Source organism: Phoenix dactylifera, chromosome 15, assembly GCF_051530095.1.
Source record: "Phoenix dactylifera cultivar Ajwa chromosome 15, Ajwa_hap1_PhDact_Kaust_v1.1, whole genome shotgun sequence".
Taxonomy (NCBI): domain Eukaryota; kingdom Viridiplantae; phylum Streptophyta; class Magnoliopsida; order Arecales; family Arecaceae; genus Phoenix; species Phoenix dactylifera.
The window spans coordinates 3210740-3231868 of NC_143204.1; the positions used below are offsets into that span (position 1 = coordinate 3210740).

At 42.0% G+C, this 21129-nt stretch overlaps 2 protein-coding genes across 2 annotated transcripts; one reads left to right on the forward strand and one right to left on the reverse strand.

The window, feature by feature from the left end:
- Positions 1–9959: 9959 nt before the first annotated feature.
- Positions 9960–11609, reverse strand: LOC103698314 (dof zinc finger protein DOF5.7-like). Its single transcript, XM_008780309.5, has one exon. It carries the CDS (start codon positions 11282–11284, stop codon positions 10136–10138), a length of 1149 nt encoding a protein of 382 aa, XP_008778531.5. The 5' UTR covers positions 11285–11609; the 3' UTR covers positions 9960–10135.
- A 3621-nt stretch (positions 11610–15230) lies between these two features.
- LOC149751193 (uncharacterized) lies at positions 15231–15662 on the forward strand. The gene has a single exon (XM_089927605.1). The coding sequence runs from the start codon at positions 15231–15233 to the stop codon at positions 15660–15662; it is 432 nt and encodes a 143-aa protein (XP_089783731.1).
- The last annotated feature ends 5467 nt before the right edge of the window (positions 15663–21129 follow it).

Sequence of the window (21129 nt, forward strand, 5' to 3'; positions counted from 1 at the left end):
CTTCGATGTTGTAGAGCGGGTGTTCACCATCTTCCAAGGCCAAGGATTGAACTGCTCTGATACCAAATTGATGCGATCCGATAGAATTTGATCCGTATCTCAAGATTCTTGACTCTTCTTGATTTCTGGAAGGGTAGTTCCGACCTGATTGCAGACATAATTTCCAAAGATCCGTCCATCAGATCGATCTCAATTTTGGATATGTTGTAGATCTCCGCGTTAGCTTTCCAGCGGTAAGTCGTGGGTCTGGAGAGAACATCGAAATCTTGAGATATCAGCCTCCGACTGATGACTGCGTAGGGAAGGACGGGCTGATAATCCGACGGGATGGAGTTGTTTGTAGAGGCTGGAAGGGATCAAGGAGGAGAGAAAGAAGAGGGAGAAGGTGGCTGGCCTCTCGGGACAGAGGTGGTGCAGCCGGATGAAGGAGGGGGCGGCGGCCTTGGACGGCGGCCTAGGGAGAGGGGGAAGGCGTCGCAAGAAGAGAAGAGAGAAGGGAAGAGAGCTAGGGCAAAAGCCTTTCAATTAATTTTTGCATGCTGAAATAGGTGCTCACCACATCTATTTTTAGGTGGCTACCTGACCCCTTAACTTGACTTGATCTAATTGAATTCAAGAAACAACTAAACCCAAAGCGACTCTAATAAAGGCCAAATCGGCTAGCCCGAGCAAGGCTATGCTGAAATAAAATTAACATCAAGGACTCAAAAGCAAAAATAACCAAATGATTAAGTCCGAGGCGGTCTAGTAGATCCAACCGCATCACATCATCCCACGATTAGCCCCTGCTCCGCATTCTTCTCCCAGCAGCCATCCACGAAGCTTCCGCACGTGATCCAGCTCCTTCCATCCGACGCAGATCCACGTCTTCTTCCTCCCGTCGATCACGTTCCCAGCCGGCCGTGATCAGCGATCCAGCCTCCTCCCAGCGCCCGGATCTCTTCCGTGATCGGCTCCTCACAGCAGCATCTCCTCCGCCTCAGCCCGCATCTCCTTCCTTCCGCGATCGCACCAGCCTGACCCGAAGAAGCAAGGCCACGTCCTCCTCACAGCCGTGGCATCCATCCCAGCTCCTTCCACATCCTTCGCAATCCACCCAGTCGTCCGCATCCGTGATCCAAGCAACCCAGACGATCGCCTCCTCCCAGCGATCCCGCGTCCGTTACCTCCTCCCAGCGTTTTCAGCCTCTTCCGTTGTGGATGACGCATCCAGATCCGCCCCACAGATCACGCTCGCCCGTTTCTCCTCCTCTCCATGCTGTGGCGTCTATAAATAGGGGAGAACGAAAGGAGGAGAGGCGCGCTAGAGGTGGTGGCCGACGGGTCCAAGGAGGAGAAGGTGTGCTCGGCGGGTTCAAAAGAAAAACAGAGGAGGAGCTTGATAAGTGCTAAATAATGCATAAATTAACCTTTTATTCATAGCACTTATCATTATTTTAATTCGCATATTTCGTAAATTTAACCATAAAATATGTGTTACCATCATCATTGCATTTTAATAATTATCAGAGGTAATTCGAGTTGATTTAATGGTTGAGTCTAATGGATACAGGTCAAGTCGAATTGATTTAGGATGATTTCTGAACCCAAATCGCATGCACCCCGCAAATCAAGACCCTCTGATTCAGTCACCTAATTTTCTTTCCACTAGTTCCAACTCTTTCTCCACATGATCCAATTTTAATCTCAAAAACAATAAAATTCCTTCAATTATTTGTTTCTCAGATCTCAAAGCATACCATCTAGTTGCACGGATCCTAAAGCCATTTCCCAACTCTTCCACTCCTCACATCTCGCTCTTCCTCCCCGAGCACCATGTAAGAGCTTTTCTTCCGGATATCATGTCTGCATTTCCACGTCATTCCTCCCGTCCGGATAGACTCCATCGCCCATGAAATCCTACCCGTCCCAGCTCCCCTGTTCTAACTTAATCCATCCCAGCATCCTTATCTTTCTCCACGGCCGAATCCAATCTTCATCTTCATCTCCCCATTCCGTGGATCACGCCCAGCTCATCTTCTCCGCGTCCGCGATTCATTCGTCCGCTTCTTCCCAGATTTTTTATTCCCTTCCGCATTGTTCTCCCAGCAAAGCATTATCTTCCCGTTCCCAGCTGAAGGATCATCTCCCCTGTTCCCAACCGAATCAAGTTCATCCTCCCGTGATCCACTCATCTCCCAGCTTCATCTCTTCCGAATCCCTCGCGCCTGTGCCCATCTTCTCCGTGATTCCTTGCTTCTGGATTCCTCCTATCCGCGTGTCTTCCCTCTTCCGAACCAAACCATCTCTCAGCCGAGAACAGCATCCCAACGTCCCATGTTCTTCTCCCACGTATTCCTCTTCTTCCGCCAGATCCCCAAACCTCCTAGCATTCAGATTAACAGCTTAGCATCCATCCAATAGATTCATCTTTATCTCATCCTTCATCCGCATGAAGCCAGCTTCATCCCCTCCATGGATAAGCCCCAACCATCAAAGATTCATCCTCTTCCCCTGTTTCGGAAACAGAACAGAGTTTATCCTCCTTCCGCATCCGAGATTTTCTCCGCATCCTCCCAGCAGATGCAGCTCATCACGGATCAAAACAACAGCTTATCACAAATCCTTATCCCAGCATTCAACCGCATCCGTGATCAGCTTCTTCCAGATTCTTCACGTTCGTGAATCACAGCCAGCCACCATCCGTGATTCAAGGTTTCTTCCCTCCACGGATGAGTTCATCTTCCTTCCCTCCACGTCTGCAGCCTCTCTCCCATTCGCGATCAGCCTTTATCGACCACAGATCATCCCAATCTTCTCCTGGATAACCTCCAATCCCAGCAACTTCCTGCGTCTTTTCCGTGATTCATCCTCATCTCCTCTCAACCGGGAATGGAGAGAGAGGTAGGCAACCAATAAAAGGGGTCAGGCGAGGCATTCTTCTAAACCATCCTCTTCCGTTCCATTCTTCTTCCCCCATCAAGCTTGGAGTAAGCCGAATCCCATGAAGTCAAGAGAGAGATTATTTTTGGGTATTCTGGGAATGATTTCTCAAAAGAGCTGAGAGGGAGCCGTTTTTAGTAGAAGCTACACCGGAAGGAGACGTCGAAGAGATGGAGGTAGTCATGATGGGAGCCCGCTGCTGTGCCACTGTTGCTGTCGCCCACGACTCCATGAAAGGCTGATCTCCTCTCTGGGGCCGAATGCAGCTCTAACAAAGGAACACGGATTTTATGTATTTAATTTTATATTCTTGGAGTTGTATGAACTTATTGTCTTTAATGAATATTTTATTTCATCGCATATTTAATTTCTGTGATTTTAAATATGATGTTTATACAACTGTTCTTAATGATCACTAAGTTAATAGAAGATCACCCATGCTTAAGAAAGATGCAGTGTCCTGCCACATTAATTTAGGGTAAACATTTCATGCCGACCGAAGATAGATGTTCCTAAATTACTTATGTGAGATTTTTATTTGAATGCTTATTAGGCTTGTAGCCAATTTGCATGTTAATCCAAAAATAGATTAAAATACAAATAATCCTTGTTCCGATGTTAATGGTGAATTTCTTGCCCTAGGTTCCCTCAGACTGATATCATTTTAATTGCATTTTTTTTATTAAATTCTTTAGTTTAATAGTCTTCACAAACTCTTCCTTTTAAATATTTTTTATTTTTTTAAAGAAAAACAACTGTATCCCAATCCCTGTGGATCGATATCCGTAATCACTATCCTACCAGATACGTGCTATTGCGTGGTTTTTAAAGTTGACTATCAGAGCTCTGTTTTGGGAAAGAAGAAAGAAAAAAAAAAGGGGAAATGAGTATTTTATGTTCCACCGTGAGAGAGAGAGAGAGAGGGAAAAGAGAAGTAATTTAATTTTTATTTTTTTTTCTTTTTTTATTTGCAAAATAGAAGGAGTATTAGGCCTCTAATCTTCATTTTTATTTGTAATCAGTTTGTCCTTTGATGCAATCCATTATTGTCATTTTCTTTCATGCAATCCATGTTCCAAGTTCAAGTTAATTTCTATTTATTTTATGCAATCTTTTATTTTTTTTCTTTGATGCAATATATTTAAATCTTCTCTCATGCAATCTATATTCCAGTCTGCAATTTTTCTAGCATTGTTTTCATCCATTTTATGCCAAAGCTTTTCTTTGATTAGTGCAATATATAAATGCCTTTCGAATTTAAATACATGTCTGTTTGTCAATTTCAAGTAAAAAATATTCTCCGGTAGACCAGAGAATCTGTCAACATCCTCAAAATAATATTTTTCTTTTATCATTCAAAAATCGATTTCGAATCCGGATGAACGTTTTAATTTTTATGCAACTTCAATCGCCTTCTTGTGGATCGACCTCTTACGACCACTATTCTTCAAGTAGAACATGTAAGAGTAAAATTAATTTAAACTTTGTTTGTTGGTTCTAACAACGATCTGTTTAGCATATTTTTAGGTAAACAGGAATCGGCACAACAACTTATTATCATTTTAACAAAAACTCTGATACCAGAATCCCAACACAAATAGCCTATGGCCACGTAACCTAATGGCATGGGTTGCACAAGGTGCCAAAATCCACTATATTTATCCACCGATGGCAGCCGGTGTTGCACAAAAGTGACAAATCCACTATTTATCCACCGATGGCAGCCGGTGTTGCACAAAAGTGCCAAAATCCACTATATTTATCCACCGATGGCAGCCGGTATCCAAATCCACTGTTATAATTACCGGTGGCGTGGTGTCGAAATCGGTTCCTCACAGATTACAAGTCGACAGGTCCAACGTATAATCCCCATTGGCGGGGCCAGAACAAAACAGAATAGATCATAGCCATGCTGAGAATGCATATATATAAAAAATAGATTTCATAAATTGCCCGGTCATAGTTTACGGATTTCAAAGCATAAGACCCATTTTACTAAATACAAAACATATTTCAAAATTTAATCCACTAATAATTATTTTACCAAATAATTTAGAAAAATGCACTTTGAAGCATTAAGTTACTTACCTCTTCTCGCTTAACCCCTACTTCAGATAGGCGGATTAGGTTCACCTGTTTAAATTTAATTAATTTCTTGTTAATTTTAGAGCTAAACAAAATCCAGAAATAATACTACTGGGCATGGCCCAACAGGGTCCAGAGTTGGTCCATAATGAACATGGCCTGATAGGGCCCACATCGAACACGGCCCAATGGGCCCGCATAGACCCGGCCTAATAGGGCCCCCAAGGTTGGCCTCTAATTAGTTCATTTATGAAATAAAAATTCATTTCAGGGACCAATATCTAATTACATAGCACTATTCCGTAATAAAAATCAAGAAAAAGGACCAAATAAATATAGTTGGGGACCTTTATGTAATAAATCTTTCTTATAGGGATCAAATACAAATTGCAGAAGGCTCTTTTGTGAAATAATATACTGTCCACGGCTTCACTGCAAAATTTTATTTATTGCCCAAACGGGTTCGGATTTCGAATTTCGGATTTGAATTGGGTTTCGGGTTTCGGGTCTGAACTGAGTTTCGGATTTCAGATTTCGGATTCAGATTTTGGATTTCGAATTTTCGGATTTCGGATATGAACTGGGCCCAAATAGGGCCCACAAGGGTACGGCCCAAATAGGGCCCAACTGGGGGCCATGGTGAGTAGGGCCTAATGGGCCCATCGTACCGCTCACGGCCCACAATGGGCCTTCTTCCTCACCGAACTCCCCATGGGCAGGGGAGGTGGGAACCGGGAGAAGGGAGAGGGTCGACTGGGCGGCCGGAGGCCATCCCTCGGTCGACGGTCAGCCGGCTGCAGTGGCAGCCGGCAGTTGCAGTGGTGACTGACAGGGAGGAAGAGACCGAGAGTGGTCTTTGTTTGGGGCCAAAACAAAGGAAGAAAAGCCATGCTTGATTCGACTAGATCGAAGAGCAAAAAGGGTATAGGGCTTACTAGCGAGTGGCGGAGAGGTAGATCCTGGCCACGGTTGCTCGATCCGGTGGACAAGCGGCGGTGGTAGCAGTGCTCGGAACCGAGAGGATGGATCTCGAAACAGGGGAAGGCTGTGATAGAAATCCAGACGGCGCTCGGTCACTCGGGAGGTAAAAATAGAGGAAGGAGAGGAAGAAAAGGGAGCTCGGTGGTGATCTGGAGGAGGGGAAAGGGCTTTATAGCCCTAGGGCAATGGCTCTCTGCCACGTAAATCACGGCGGTCGAGCGAAATTCGTGGCCGAATTAGTCGCGGATTAGCTGGAGGGGGGTGCCGCGGGATGCCTGCGATGCCTCGCCTCGATCGCCCCTAGAGGAGTCGGAGAGGATTGTGTTTGCGATCCTCTATTCCGGCTCTTCCCAAAAAGAACGAGACTGAAGTCGGCTGGGGCTGCCGACTTCAGCCCGTATCTCACACTTTGTTAGGGCTCCAGCAGATTTTTGGTCATAAAAAGACAAAGTATGTACTTGTTATATTTTATTATGGGTATTTTGGTCAAAAAATAGCTTTCCGACAAAGCCTAAAATAGCGTTTTCGGAAAGCTCCAAAATGAAGCTTCTTCTAAAAAGCTGTTTTTAGCTTTCTGGAAAAGCAAAAAACAGCTTTCCAAAATTTTTACTAAACATCCTTTTTTATCCAAAAGTGCTTTTGGAGGGCTAAAAATGTTTTTTGGCCCTCCAAAAACTCCCCCAAATGGAGCCTTAAATATTTTGTGATCATCAAAACTAATCCTCCGAGTCAACAACTTTCTACTATAACCAGCGCTATATCCTTTTAGCATAGCCCAATGCTATACCTTCTTATCCACCTTTGAATGACGTTGTGATGGTGGCAAATGTCTTTGAAGATGAAGACATGTAGATTCATGCTACTCTTCATTCTCCCTTCGATCTCTATCATCACCTTCTAGCTGAACAAATATTGATGGCATACCTACGCACATCAACCCTGTTGTTATGCAAGACTCTGCAGTTTTTCCACTGGCCAATAGAGTCCCTTAGGATCTCAAGTTTTCTTGCACTCGTCTAGATAGGATAGAAAAATGCCAACATATCTTCAAATCGATTATGGATTTCTTTCCATAAAATTTATCAATTAGTTTCTATTACACTTTATTGTGATATATGATACTTATTTAAACATTTTAATAAATATATATTCTTAATCCAACTAGAGGTGTGGAGGCTATGTACTAGGTTGTTAGCTTACTCTTCTTTTTTTGCCTTTTTACTGGATACTGATGATTAGCTTAGAAGGGATTATAGGCCGACCGCTGAAGGAGTATGGTTTAGCAAGCTATCTCTCAATGAATAAATACATATTGAAAATTTATTGCGTAATTTTGGAAGAAAAGACTGTTTAATTTAGATTTTCTGGATGCTCTGTCATCTACCATTTCCTACCTTGATGTATATCCCTTTGTAAATTGAGCAATTCAGGTAGACATTGTATATCCTATGGGCTAAACTCTATAGGATGTGTGGCCATCCATCATATGCTCTGCTCATGGTCGAGATATTGATTCCTCCACACAACAATTTGCTGGTGGGTCACGGCGTAATTAATGCATTAGAGGAAGGTACAAGTATCATGGTTGGTGTTATCACCTACTCAATTATTATAAGAGAGGAAAGAAATTTCTCTCTTATCGTAGCAACCATAAATTTATCTTCATCATAATTACCGCATTCATATCCTATAGTCATTCTTACCAGAGATTTTATCTTAAAAACTGAACCTAAATTAAAATATTTAATAAATCAAATACTAGTGACATGTTAGTGTCGGCCACAATTTTAAGTAGATGGGACCTAATATAATATGCTATTTTTTGCTGGACTTCAACATTCGCGTCAGCCTTCCATCCACCCCCAAGGCAATAATTTGCCTTGTCTGCTATAATATTCCCTTCGTTTATGCAGAGTCATGCAAACATGAGTGCATCTTACCCAATTACTGTGCTTGTGCGAAACGGTCAGCTAGCAGAGCATCCTTTTGTGATTTCAAACATTAAGCGAAGCAATTTTTCTAGAACTAGCCATCGCCGCCCATGGATGCTATCTCAGCAGCGATATCATATGTTTCCATGGAGAATGAAATGCATATATATACAAAGCATATGGAATCAGAGGTGTGTCAAGAAGTGTCACTTACACCATAATAAAGCTACAGTTTGAAGATGAAAATTACATGTCTCACCTTGAAATAGATGACCACAAGCTGGCTCCGTGCCTCACAGTATCCAACGAGGCATTCTTTGGTGCGTATTCCGCTAAACTAACTATGACAGCTTGGCAACGTCGCACTTAAATGCTAGGATATCTGCAGTTATGTTTGTGAGATGACCACTCAAGAAAAAAAAAAGGAAATTAAATGTACTGGGGCGTCCAGTATAGTAACTAACAAGTCGAAGGCTAGTGTATGGAATGACCACTCAAGAAAATAAAACAAAGTCAGATTTACTGGGGCGTCCAGTATAGTAACTAACAAGTCGGAAGGCTAGTGTATATAATGAATTATCGTCTGCAGATGAAAGTGGATTAACATGGGAAAACAATGAACTCGATTTCATCCTATACAAAGACTTATTCACGTATATATTTCCCACCTCTCATGAGTATCGACGTTAGGGAAAGGAAGCCTAGGTTGGTGACTACGGCCTCTCTTTAAAATGGAATCTCTACTTGGGAGAGAGAGTCTTGGCGCATACTATAGAGAGGTGTTATTGCACTTTATAACAGTACTGCACACAACGCAGGGGATGTAGGGCAAAGATGAGGATATGGGCTCTCTGAGTTCAGAGTACCATCCTCCAATAGTACAGCACCACCAACAACAAAAAAAAAAGGTATGGGGCACTGCCTATCCATGTAGAGAGACAATGTGTCAGCAAACAAGTACTATATGTTTCAACTCTTTTCGGTCTTCTATCTCGATTAAAAGAGAAGTATTATATATGATCAGCATTTCTTTTTGGTTAGCAAGATTTTCATAAAATGACAATGATAAAATGTCGACCGATCATAGTGTCATCATATGGCTGTCTGTAGCCCAAAACTTTCAGGTATTTAAGGTAGATATATCACCAAAAATAGGGAAGCATAGAATGGAAGCATGAATGAGATTTTTCCAATTAACTTTCACCGAAGACAATCGCATGTTGCGGTCCTCATGTAGAGGCAAAATATTCCAAGCTGAGCAATAAGGTAAAGAAAGAGAACCATTTTTCTTGAAGCAAGATGATAAAGCTCATTGTTATGAGAGAGTCATTTCTAGGAGTGAAAGGATAGCAAGAAGAGAGAAGCAATCTTCTGTCTACTACCACATGACTCGGCTCCCTCTCCGAGACCAAAAGATAGAAGGAAACGCTCCTAACAATGAAAGGAAGCCAAAGATGCCACCACCCCCGCTCTCTCTCTCTCTCTCTACTCGGGTCTTTTCTGAAACAACAGATCGTGCTACGCTGCAACTAATTATTTTGGAAAGCCCTACCCAGGAATGATGTTAGAATGGGAGAGTGTATAATAGGTTCCTGCAGAGCTACTGTTTTATTTATTTTATTCTACAAAGCTTGAGACGGAAAGGAGTCAGAGCGAACCTATAATAAATCGAGATTCAATTTAATAACTGCCTCAAAGGCTCAAACCCATATAAACATGACAAAAGAAAACGGATGACAAAACTACTAAAAATGGAAGAAGCAAGTGATTTCAGTTCAATTCCCATCACTTGTGCTAAGTTAAAGAGAATTCGAACCTAAGAGAATACAACTAAGCATATATAAAAACCGATAGCTGTTGTCAGAACATAGAAGAGCGACATCGTTATCCAACTATTATCTGCCTTTTATCACGATGAGATAGTTATGCAGCAATACAAAAAGATAACAAGATAAAAGATCAGATGGAATGAAAGACATTCAAAGTGAGTGTTTATGTGTGTGTGAGAGAGAGAGAGAACAAAAGGATCAAGAGAACAAGAGAGAAACTTCAGAAGACATTGAACACCCATCAGTCACCCTCTATAAGAAAACATTCCATCTTCCGCGCCTCCCTAGAATGCTTTAGCTGCAAACTAAAAAGACCAAGAACCAGAAAGAACAAGAAAATAGGATTACATTGGAAACATACTTGCTTCCCGTTTGACCGTTTCTTTCCTAAGGCAAAGTCGTAAACTGTGGCATGTCGTTCCAAGCTGGGATTCCACTCCAATTGCTTGAGTTGTTGTTGCCGCTGCTGCTAGTGTTGTTGTTGTTGTAGGAATTGGTGGTGGCGGAGGCAGGCATCGTGTAGGAACTCTCAAGAAACCGTGCTGTGGTTTCAGTATTGCCGATGCAGCCCTTTCTCGACCCACTGCCTCCACAATCCTCAGCTCCCGCGCTGTCTGGCACCTGAAAGGAGATGTGCTCTGACTGCTTCTCCAGAAGAGGGGTTGGGAGAGCAGACAAAGTGCTCTCCTTATGGGCCTCCACTCCAAAGAACATAGCCAGCCTCTGCTGCTGAAGCTTCCAGTGAAGGTCTTGGTTTATAGAGCTCAAGGATTCAATGGAAGAAGCAATGCTACCGTGGGTATTGCTGCTCACTATCGAGGAAGGGGCGCCACCCATCTCGCCGTAGAACCCAACGGAAGATATTGGGTAATTGAATCCGACCATAGAAGAAGTCGTCGGGACGGCCGGAGATGAATTAGCTGTGGCGGAGGAGAAGTCCGCCAAGGAGAAGAATTGGTTGTTGTTGCTGCTAAAGACCCCAGAAGTGGTGGGAAGTTGCAGCCTTGAGAAGGGGAGCACGCCTAGCTGGAAGTCGACTGCAGGCTGGGAAGGCCCAGTGAGGAATTTTAGGCCGCAGCCCTGTTCGGGGATCCCGGCGGTGATGGGGTCGGCGGGATCGAGGGGGAGGCGGGTTGAGGCAGAGGATTTGGATTTCTTGTTCTTGCGGCAGCCACCGCCGACAGGCACGTTGCGGAGGGCGCCGCCTTTGGTCCAGTAACGGCGGCAGGTCTTGCAGAAGTGCCTTGGCTGGGTGAGGCTGTAGTTGTTGTAGTAGCAGAATTTGGTATTGGGGGAGTCGCACCGCGGGCACTTGAGGCCTTGCTCCGGCGGGCGCAGAGGGATGGTGGTGGTGGTGGTGGCTGTGGTGGTGGTGGTGGTGGTGGTTGTCTTGCGCCCTCCTGAGGTCTGAAAATCATCGGCTGCTGGGGACACCATTATTTCCTTATCAATTTCACTTGTACTTGGTGATGGGAGTTGGGGGAGATGGGAAGAGGCCGTTGATGCGGTTTTGTAGGAGCGAGGTGAAGTGGGCATTGGATGGTTCCTTTAGTTTTCCTGCGAAGGAGGCAAGGAGGGAGCCCTATTCAATGCTTTCATGCATGGGATTGAGAGGTAAAGGGACGTTTGATTGATGCTTGTGATTGCCATCAAGTGGGAGGAGAGGGCGATTTGAAATAAATAGTTCTACAGATGACTTGGATTTGGAGGAATAAATAAAGACTTCAATTGAAAGCTCAGAGAGAGAGAGGGGGGGGATGGAAGTAGCAGGAGAGAAGGGATCCTCTAGCACAAAAAGTGCAAGCACATACTAGGTAGAGGGTAGAAGAGAGGGACAAGGAGAGAGAGAGTGGAGACAAGAAAAAACAGAAGCATCTGAATCCATCTGACAAAATATAAAACAAGGGTGATGGCGATGGTCTTAGTGGTGCTCGGAGGAATGCATTTTTTTGTGGGGATGGATGTGGGGATATGAAAATAACTGGACATACTAAAGTATTCGACGCCTAATAAAATTACTTCCAACCCACCCTAAACTGTAGCTTTTCACCCACCACATGTGAATATGTGATAGTAGACTCAACGTTCACCTTCTAAAATGACAGGCCTCACCCTTTGTTTCACCCAGTCCGAGCCTGACCCAACCATATAAAGCCATGTTTCCAATCCATGCAACTATGCAAGCCCCTCTACTGAGAGGAGGGAAAAGGGAGCAGCAGAGCAGATTGATATAGAATGAGCAAATAACAACAGTAACCCCATGCATGCTAATAAATAAAGTGGTTGTCAGAATTCATTAAAGATGGTTTGCACTAGGTTAGTCAGCCAGCCTCAGCAGTAGCTGCAGCCTGTTTGTCTCCAGAGAACAGAAGCCTTTGTCCGCTCTCCCACCATTTCTAGTCCCTCTAGCAACATACGTATGCACACCCAATCCTAACCCACTAAAACTATAAAACTAGATCATTATCGCATCATATATATTTGAAACCTTAACTTCTTGAAGAAATTATTAAATTTTTGCGTTTGCAATGGACGGAGACGAGATCGGATTGGAACGAGAGGAGAAGCATATATAGCAACAGGTACGGAGAGCATAGGGCGGCAGCCTAAGGATGGGTAGAGCCCCCCTCCTTTATTCATAATACCACAATCCAAGGAAGGATAGACTAGCCTTTCCCTTTTGTCATTCTAATGATATTTTGGGAACAGGGGCATTTCTGAGGATCTTTATGAGCATACGCCCACGCAACTTTCCATCAGCTAACGGGCTATGGCCAACCACCTCAGCCATGGTTCATGGGTCTATTTTTGGGAATGGCCAGTGTACCTCGATGGGTTCCTGCAGAACTCCCAGCATCTCATATCAACCATGAGGACAAAACAAGCCCTTCGTGGGTATTCTGGGGAGAGATGTTTTCCCTTTCAATGTTTCCGCTGATGGAGGGAGTAGATTTTGGAGCCAGAACGGAAAAAATAACGGGAAAGATCGAGAGGAATACAGCGGAGGGACGTGTAGGAGGTGTGTGAGTAGGGAGGGGTGTGGGTGCTTGCGGGTGGCTACGGAGCACAAAAGGTTGCTCGTGAGAGAAGGGATGGATTCCCGTGAGGCCATGAACCGAAGCTCCAACTCATCTCGGTCCCTTTCAAGCTCACCAACGTCGCCTATCACGTGCTCTTCCCTCGAGCTCCCACTAACCAACAAGCAGCAGTCACCACCACCAACTCGCCGGTGTCTGGCCCACTAGTTTTAGGGCCCATTTGGGAAGTCTACCTGCGGTGGCCACTGTAAGCACGCCTCTACTTTTTTTATAAAATTTTTTTTTTTTTGCATAGATACCCTTCTAAATGTCAGATTTTGTGTGAATACCCTTTCAAAATTGATATTTGCATGTATACCCTCATAAAACTTTGTTAATGTACAAATACCCCTAATATAACGGTTGTTCAACGGTGTTATTAAAAATCATATTTATATTAATTAAAAATAAAAGTAAAATTTGAAATGACATTATTACCCTTACCTCTTCCACCTCCACACCCCGCGCCGCACCACACCCCCCCCCCCCCCGGCGCCCAGCTTCCCCACCCCCCGCGGGCATTCCCCCCGGCGCCCGGCTTCCCCACCACCGGCGCCCCCCCCCCCCCCCCCGGCGGCTTCCCCATCCCCCGCGGGCTTCCCCCCGACGCCCAACTTCCCCACCACCAACGCCCCCCCACCCCCCACAAGCTTCCCCCTAGCATCCGGCTTCCCCAACCCCTGCTCGCCCCCCACATATTGGGATCCCGATCGCGGGCATTCGCGAAAGCGCGATGCTATCGCGGGCGTTCGTGAGATCGCGACGCTATCGCGGGCATTTGCCCGCGAGCGACGCGATGGCGAGATCTCGGGCGTTCGCGATGGCGAGATCGCGATCCCGCAGGCCATGGCGAGCGAGAGCGGCTCGGGATCTCATTCCCCCTTCCTCCCTGTTCTGTAACCCAACAGAGAATAAACAAAAATTTTTCTAGGTTGTAAATCTATCCTCTCCAAAGATGCGATCCACCTTTTAAACCTTCAAAAACTCTCCTATCTGTTGATCATAAACAAAGGTATTTCAATATCATCTTGCCCACTCTTCTCTTTTGTTGATTTATACTATTTTTCTTCTATTAATTTGAACAAAAAAAAAAAATCATTACAAGTGTTAGAAGAATAATAATGATTGTTGTAGCTGATTTTATTTCATTCCTATTTTTCGTTGTGAATCTATATTGAAACTCTATTTTTTAGTTTCTAACTGCATACCATATACTTTATTTGAGGGTAAGAAAGGCGAAATATCACCCATTTTTGATTGATTGTTGAAATATAGTATGGCTGCATATTATTCATTTTTTCTTTTATTTTGTTAGAATAGGTTTGGTTGATAAACACTCTCTTACAATTTATATCGTGCATATTTATTTATTCAATGTACAGGTTCTTAAATGGAGCAACAACTATTCAATTTGATGGTAAAATTTGGAGGATATTTTAAGAAGGTTAAGAATTCTGCAAGACTTAAATACTACTTTGGAAGACAAAAGAGCTTGTTAGTTGATATTGACTGTTATTGCTACAAGGACCTATATGATGATATAGTGCATACATTCAATTTGAAGCTTGAAGAGACTATAAAGATTTGGTCTGTTATTAGACATTTAATGCCTAAGTCTTACATGATATTAGACACAGATCAAAAATTGATGATTTTGTTTGAGGAGTATAAGGATTTAAAAGAGTGCTTCATATTTGTCACAAAAGAGGCCAATATTATACAACTTTCTCAATCAGCACTAGGCAGCCAAGATCAAATTGAAATATGTAGAAGCACTGCAACTGTAATAGAAGAGATTTGAGAGGATGAAGTAAGAGAAAACCAAAGGTACAACAAAATTGAGCATCTAGCTACAATAGGCATTGATACTTTAGCTACTGCTATTAAAAATAATGACTTTGTTGGGGTAAATGATGAAACTTTATCTCAAGAGGAGCAGGAAACAGATACTGAAATTTATGGTTCTAAGAGTAGCTATCACAGTATTTATAATAGCGATTCTGATGATGATGATGAAAATATCATAGAGTACGAGAGAGAGATATATGAGATGGACATTGAGGATCCTAACATGGCCGTAGGGACAAAATATACAAGTCGAGAACAGTTCAAGGTGGCACTGAGTCAGTATGCTATATTGAATGAATTTATCGTAAGAGTTCTCAAAAGTGAGCCTGGTAGAATGACAGTGAGTTACAAAGATGAAGTTTGTAATTGGAGACTTCATGCATCACTATTATGTGATGGTCATACATTTCAGGTATTATGGTTGAAATATGTTAGCTTTTAATTACAGGGCTTATGAAAAATATTGCTGTATTAATATATTATTATGTTTGTATTTGCAGGTCTAAAAATTGAAGGAACCCCATACGTGCTCATCTATAAACAAATGTGGCAACAAGATGGCCACGCAATTTTGGATATGTGATAGGATCATTGGTTGGCTACGAAAAGAGAGTGACCTATCGCCTATTGAGTTAAGAAGGAGATTGTTGCAATTCCATCATCTTGAGCTTCCATACCACAGAGTTTGGAGAGGAAAGGAGCTTGCCATGTCCATGATTCATGGTAATTGGGCAGATTCTTTTGAGAGAATGGAGGATTTCAAGGAGGAGCTTTTGAGAAGAAACCCAGACAGTGTAGTAAAGCTAAAGTTAGATGTGGTTGATAACAAGCATTACTTCCACCGCTTCTTAGCTGCTTGTAGGCCTTTCATAGGCCTAGATGGTTGCCACTTAAAGAAAAAGTTCAGGGGTGTGATGATGGCTGCTACATCACTTGATGGAAATAATGATTTGTTTCCAATTGCTTTTGGTATTGCAGAATCTGAATAGTACTTGTATCAGATCGACACTTAAAGAATTAATTCAAACTCCAGAAGATTTAGTACTTATATTAGATCGACAAAAGGGACTCAAAGAAGTAGTGCAACATATATACCCTCAAACAGAACATAGAAAATGCATGAGACACTTGTACAAAAACTTTCAAACAAAATTTCTAGGAGACTGGCTTAAAATTAAGATATGGGGAGCTGCAAGGGCATATACAAAAGTCCAACATGACGATATCATTAATCAAATTAAGGAGGTTAGCTTGGAGGCATTCAAGTATCTTAATGCTGAAAATATTGGCTTATGGAGTATATCTCAATTTGGCATCACAGCTAAGTGCTCCTATATAACAAACAACCTTTCGGAGTCATTCAATGCTTGGATTCTTGAGGCTAAACATAGGCCAGTTCTAGATTTATTAGATGTCGTAAGACAAAAAATTATGGTGAAAATGGAAACAAGAAGGAGAATGGCTGCCCGCTGGAAAGGAAATTTAGTTTCTGTGGTAATGAAGTATGTAAGAGACATTAGCCTTAATCTAGGTGATTATAATGTTTATAGAACCAGTGATTACAGAGCAGAAGTAATTGAGACTAATGAAAGATATGAAGTAATTCTAAATGAACAAAGGTTCTCTTGTCGTCTGTGGGAGGTGTCGGGCATTCCTTGTGTGCATGCTTGATCGGTTCTTTCAATTTTGAAAATAAACCATGCAATAGCACGTATCCTGTAGGATAGTGATTACGGATGTCGGTCCACAAGGATTGAAGAATAAGTTATTTTTCTTTTAAAAATAAATCAAGAAGAAGGATTTGCTAACTTGATTTAACTAAATTAAACTATGAGTACGAATTAGAATTTATCAGAGTAAATAGATCTAGGATTTGGAATCCACCACATAGCATTACATCAGGAACTGTGTTCTTAATTTTTATCTTTTGGAGAAGCATGCAATTTGGCTACAAGTCTTTTAAAATAAAAACATAAAGAGTTTTAGAAAGATCCATCTTCGGTATAGCATGAAGTGTCTACCTAAGTATGTTATCTAGGGTGCAGCACACCTCATCTTCCTAGGCATGGATCATCTTAAACTACTTTAGCAAACATGATTAGTAAATGGCATGCTCAAGGTTTAAACATCATAAAAGAAATATTTCATTGAAGATAAGAATTTAAACAAGCTCCAAAATAAAAAAAAAGTAAGAACTACAATGCCCTGATACATTGCTAGGGCTTCATCTAGCCCTAGATTGGACGTTTAGCCAAGCATGGCTTCCGCACGACCTTCCATCTTCAAATGAAAGTCTTCCGCTCCCATTCGGCTCCCTCTATTCCCAAAATATCCAAAATACTCTCTCTCCCCCCTCTTTTTTTTTATTTCTTTTCTCTGGTTCTCGGCTCTCTTCTTCTCTTCACCGAAACATGGTCTCCCCTGTTTCTTTTTAACCGAGCTTCCCCCCTCTCTAAACCGAGCTCTCCCCTCTCTTATATAGGTCTCTCCTCTCTTGGTGAAGACAGCCATGAATCCAAAGGGAGCGGACGCATGATCCTTGGGCGGAATGCACATCATCGGCTGGATCACGGGAGCTGGTCGCGGAGGAGTGATCCGTGGAAGATGAATACGGATGGGAGAAGGGGCTGAATGCTAGGCTGCTGTGATTCCAGGGCGTGATGCTGGAGGGTAGATTGCGGACGAAAAGGATGAAGGCTGGATTTCGGGCTTGATTTGCAGATGCTGGTGAGTGCGGACGAGATCTGGGATTTGGGGATTTTGAATCCGGAGGAGACACGGATGGTGATGGCGAAAAACAAGATGCTGGTCGCTGGTGTGGATCCGTGGAAGGAATCATGCTTCATTGCTTTCCTTCTTTGGACCATTGGCTGCTGGGAAGAGGGCTGGCCGCGGGATCGACGGAGGAGTGGTCGCAGGCGGAACACCCGGGGATGAAGACGATGTCGTAGCTACCTAGATGCGGAAGACGCTTGGCTGGATGCATCGCAGGAGAAGAGGAATGGAAGGCTGTTGGGAACCGATCATGGCTTGGAGTTGGGAATCGATCGCGGAGGATTTGGGAGCGTTGCTTTGAAACGAGGATCCGGGTGTGTTGCTTTGAAACGAGGATCCGGGTGTGCTGGGGAGGATTTGAAATCAATGGCATAAAGGTCTCCCCGGTTTTAGCTGGTAAAGAAAAAATGGCAAGTCCGTTGGATGGCTGCTGATCTGGGAAGGATAGAGAAATTGGCTTTGGATTTGAGGTGGGTCATGATCATTGACTTGTCCTCGAGTCCAACGTCATTTAAATTTAATTCTCGCTAAACTGCTTCAGACTGAACTCAACCAGATAAAATAAACAAGACCATGACTTAATAAGAAGGGTTTATTAAACATTTTTTCCATACAAAAATAATTAATTATAACTTTCAATCTACTCAAGACCAAAACTCATTTATTTATAACCTTAGCTTGATTACAACTCTATCAGGTTACCAAACCAGGTCAAAACAAGATTGCAACCAAGAGAGAGACAAGTTCAGAGTCTGGTTTAAGAAAAGAATTATCTACTTCTTACCATATTTTAAATTTATTTAAATGATTATTCAATTTTATGGTAAAATACGTATCTATCGGTTTAAGAACATTGATAAGTGCTATGGAAAGATAACTAAATTATAAATTATTCAGTACTTATCAAACCCCCAAATCTATGTTTTGCTAGTCCTCGAGCAAAATAGAAAAGAAATTTACTCACTTTCGCAGGAATCACGATTGCATTTACCATATGCGACAAGGCTTTAAACCCCTAGATTACCCGAGTGGATGAGTTATAGTCTCGTGTGGGTTTTCAGTGAAGATACCCACAAACTTCAATAAATCATTTATTATTATTATTATTATTAATTTCTTTTCTTTTTTTTAGATCGATTGATCTATGAAGTGAAAATCAAATTCCAAATGCATACTAGCAAAGAATTTCAAAAACTCTCTTTTTTTTAAATTATTAAAATCTAATTTAAGATACATAAATGATAAGAATTTCAAAGCACACACGGTTTTATTTACTAAGTCAGCCCAAATCCAAGATCAAAATGCAATTCAAGTTGAGGTCACTAAGTTTTCGTTAGGAAGTTGTAAGACTTATTTATACTGGAGTGCTCGGTGAAATCTGGACCGTACACAAGCTAAGGGTTCGGATCTCCAAAATATTGCTAAGATTAGTAGTTTCCAAAGATTGGTCGAAAGGGACCTACTCACTGATTCAAAATCATCTTATCTGCAGGATTTCGAGAGTTATGGATGTTTACTTTAGTACCTCATGGGCTTTATCTGTAATATTCCAGTTTACTCGAATTTCTACAACGACGGCTTTTACACTATTGTCTTTTACAAGGTCAATACAAAGTTTTTTTTTTTATAATAAAAGATGTATAAGTTGTGCACTTTTACTCTTGTGGTGATTTCTCCGTGTAACGAGCAATCAGTCGACAACTCTCACACCAGTTGGCACAAGGTGTCGGGCATCAAGACTCCCCTACAGACTTATGCTCAGAGTCCTCATTACAAGCCCACCTGACCTTTGACAATAGGTAGCCCTTTTCGATGTTCCTGACTAAATCCATTTTTATTGATGAATTTTTTTTCTTTTTTTTTGGATTAGATAAGTATGATTCATCAGGGTCCAAGGTTGCTACTATACTATCAACATAATGTCGAGCCTAGATCTTAGAAGGGTCAGCCAGTGTGTAGTGAAATTCCAAAGTATTAATTAGCTTACAACTCCCTAAGAGAGACTTAATAAAAAGAACTTAAATTTGTATTACTTCCGACTAGTAATTGGGCTTTTTAGATTTTATATACCTTGTGTGTTTATCATTCTCGCATTAATGTATAGAAATTAGATAAAAAAATATTTTTTTTTATTTATTATTTTTTATTATTATATATATATTTTTTCAATTTATAAAAATGAAAATGAACACTTTTTTTTTTGAATGAAAATCAAGATGAAGACTCCCAAACCTAAATCTGACATTGTGAAGTTAGAACGAATGCAAGAGATGCAAACAAAGCAAAAATGCTTTAAAAATACTTAAAAAATACCTCCAAACCTAAACCTAACATTGTCCTCAATGTTAAAGAAATCTAAGAGAATTGGGTTGCCTCCCAACAAGCGCTAAGTTTATTGTCTTCAGCCAGACACAGTGGATCCTTAATTATTTTGATAAACAGGGTTCGTCAAATTAAGGGATTCGATCAATTGCTCGTCGGCAACACAGTCCACATAAGGTTTTAACCTTTAGCCATTGACTTTTAAAACATGTCCACCTTTGAGGTGTTGGATCTCTACTGCACCATAAGGAGAAACCTTTTTTACTATGAATGGTCCATCCCACCTAGAGCGAAGTTTACCCGGAAAGAGTCGCAACTTGGAATTGAATAACCAAACTTTTTGACCAGGTTCGAAGGACTTACGGTTAATGTTTTTATCATGAAAAGCCTTAGTCCTTGCTTTATAAATTTTAGCATTTTCATAGGCCTCATTGCGTAACTCTTCAAATTCACTTAGTTGGAGTTTTCGGTTAGGACCAGCTGCTGCCATGTCTAAGTTAAACTTTTTGATAGCCCAGAAAGCTCTATGTTCAAGTTCTACCGGCAAGTGACAAGCTTTTCCAAAAACTAATTGGTAGGGGGACATGCCAATAAGAGTTTTCTAGGTAGTACGGTAGGCCCAGAGTGCATCATTTATCCTTTGAGACCAATCTTTCCTATCGGGACGTACCGTTTTCTCTAAGATATGTTTTAACTCCCTATTGGACACCTCGACTTGTCCACTCGTTTGGGGATGGTATGGGGTAGCAACTTTGTGGGTGATGTTATATTTGCGAGCCAAAGCCTCGAAAGATCGGTTGCAAAAATGAGATCCCCCATCACTGATGATGGCTCGGGGTGTGCCAAAACGACAAAAGATATTTTCATGTAAAACTTTAACCACAACCTTGTGGTCATTAGTTTTAGTTGCGACAGCTTTTACCCATTTTGAAACATAATCAACCCCTACCAGAATGTATTCGAAACCAAAAGATGGTGGAAAAGGGCCCATAAAGTCAATACCCCGGGCATCAAATATTTCTACAATTAAAATAGGATTGAGAGGCATCATATCTCTACGGGAGATGGTACCCATCTGTTGGCACCGTTCACAAGTCTGGCAAAAGTTATGGGCATCTTTGAAAAGTGTGGGCCAATAAAATCCACTCTGTAAAACTTTTGCTGCAGTTTTTCTACCCCCAAAATGTCCCCCACAAGCTTGTGAATGGCAGAATGAAAGAATACTTTGAAATTCACATTCAGGGACACATCGACGGATTACTTGATCGGGACAATACTTGAATAGATCAGGATCATCCCAATAATAGAATTTCACTTGTGAAAAGAGTCGATTCTTGTCTTGAGTTGACCAATCATCGG

What these genes read in the sequence shown, in the direction of transcription:
- LOC103698314 (XM_008780309.5), bottom strand. Translation starts at nt 11,284, where the DNA reads ATGCCCACTTCACCTCGCTCCTACAAAACCGCATCAACGGCCTCTTCC.
- LOC149751193 (XM_089927605.1), top strand. Translation starts at nt 15,231, where the DNA reads ATGGCCACGCAATTTTGGATATGTGATAGGATCATTGGTTGGCTACGA.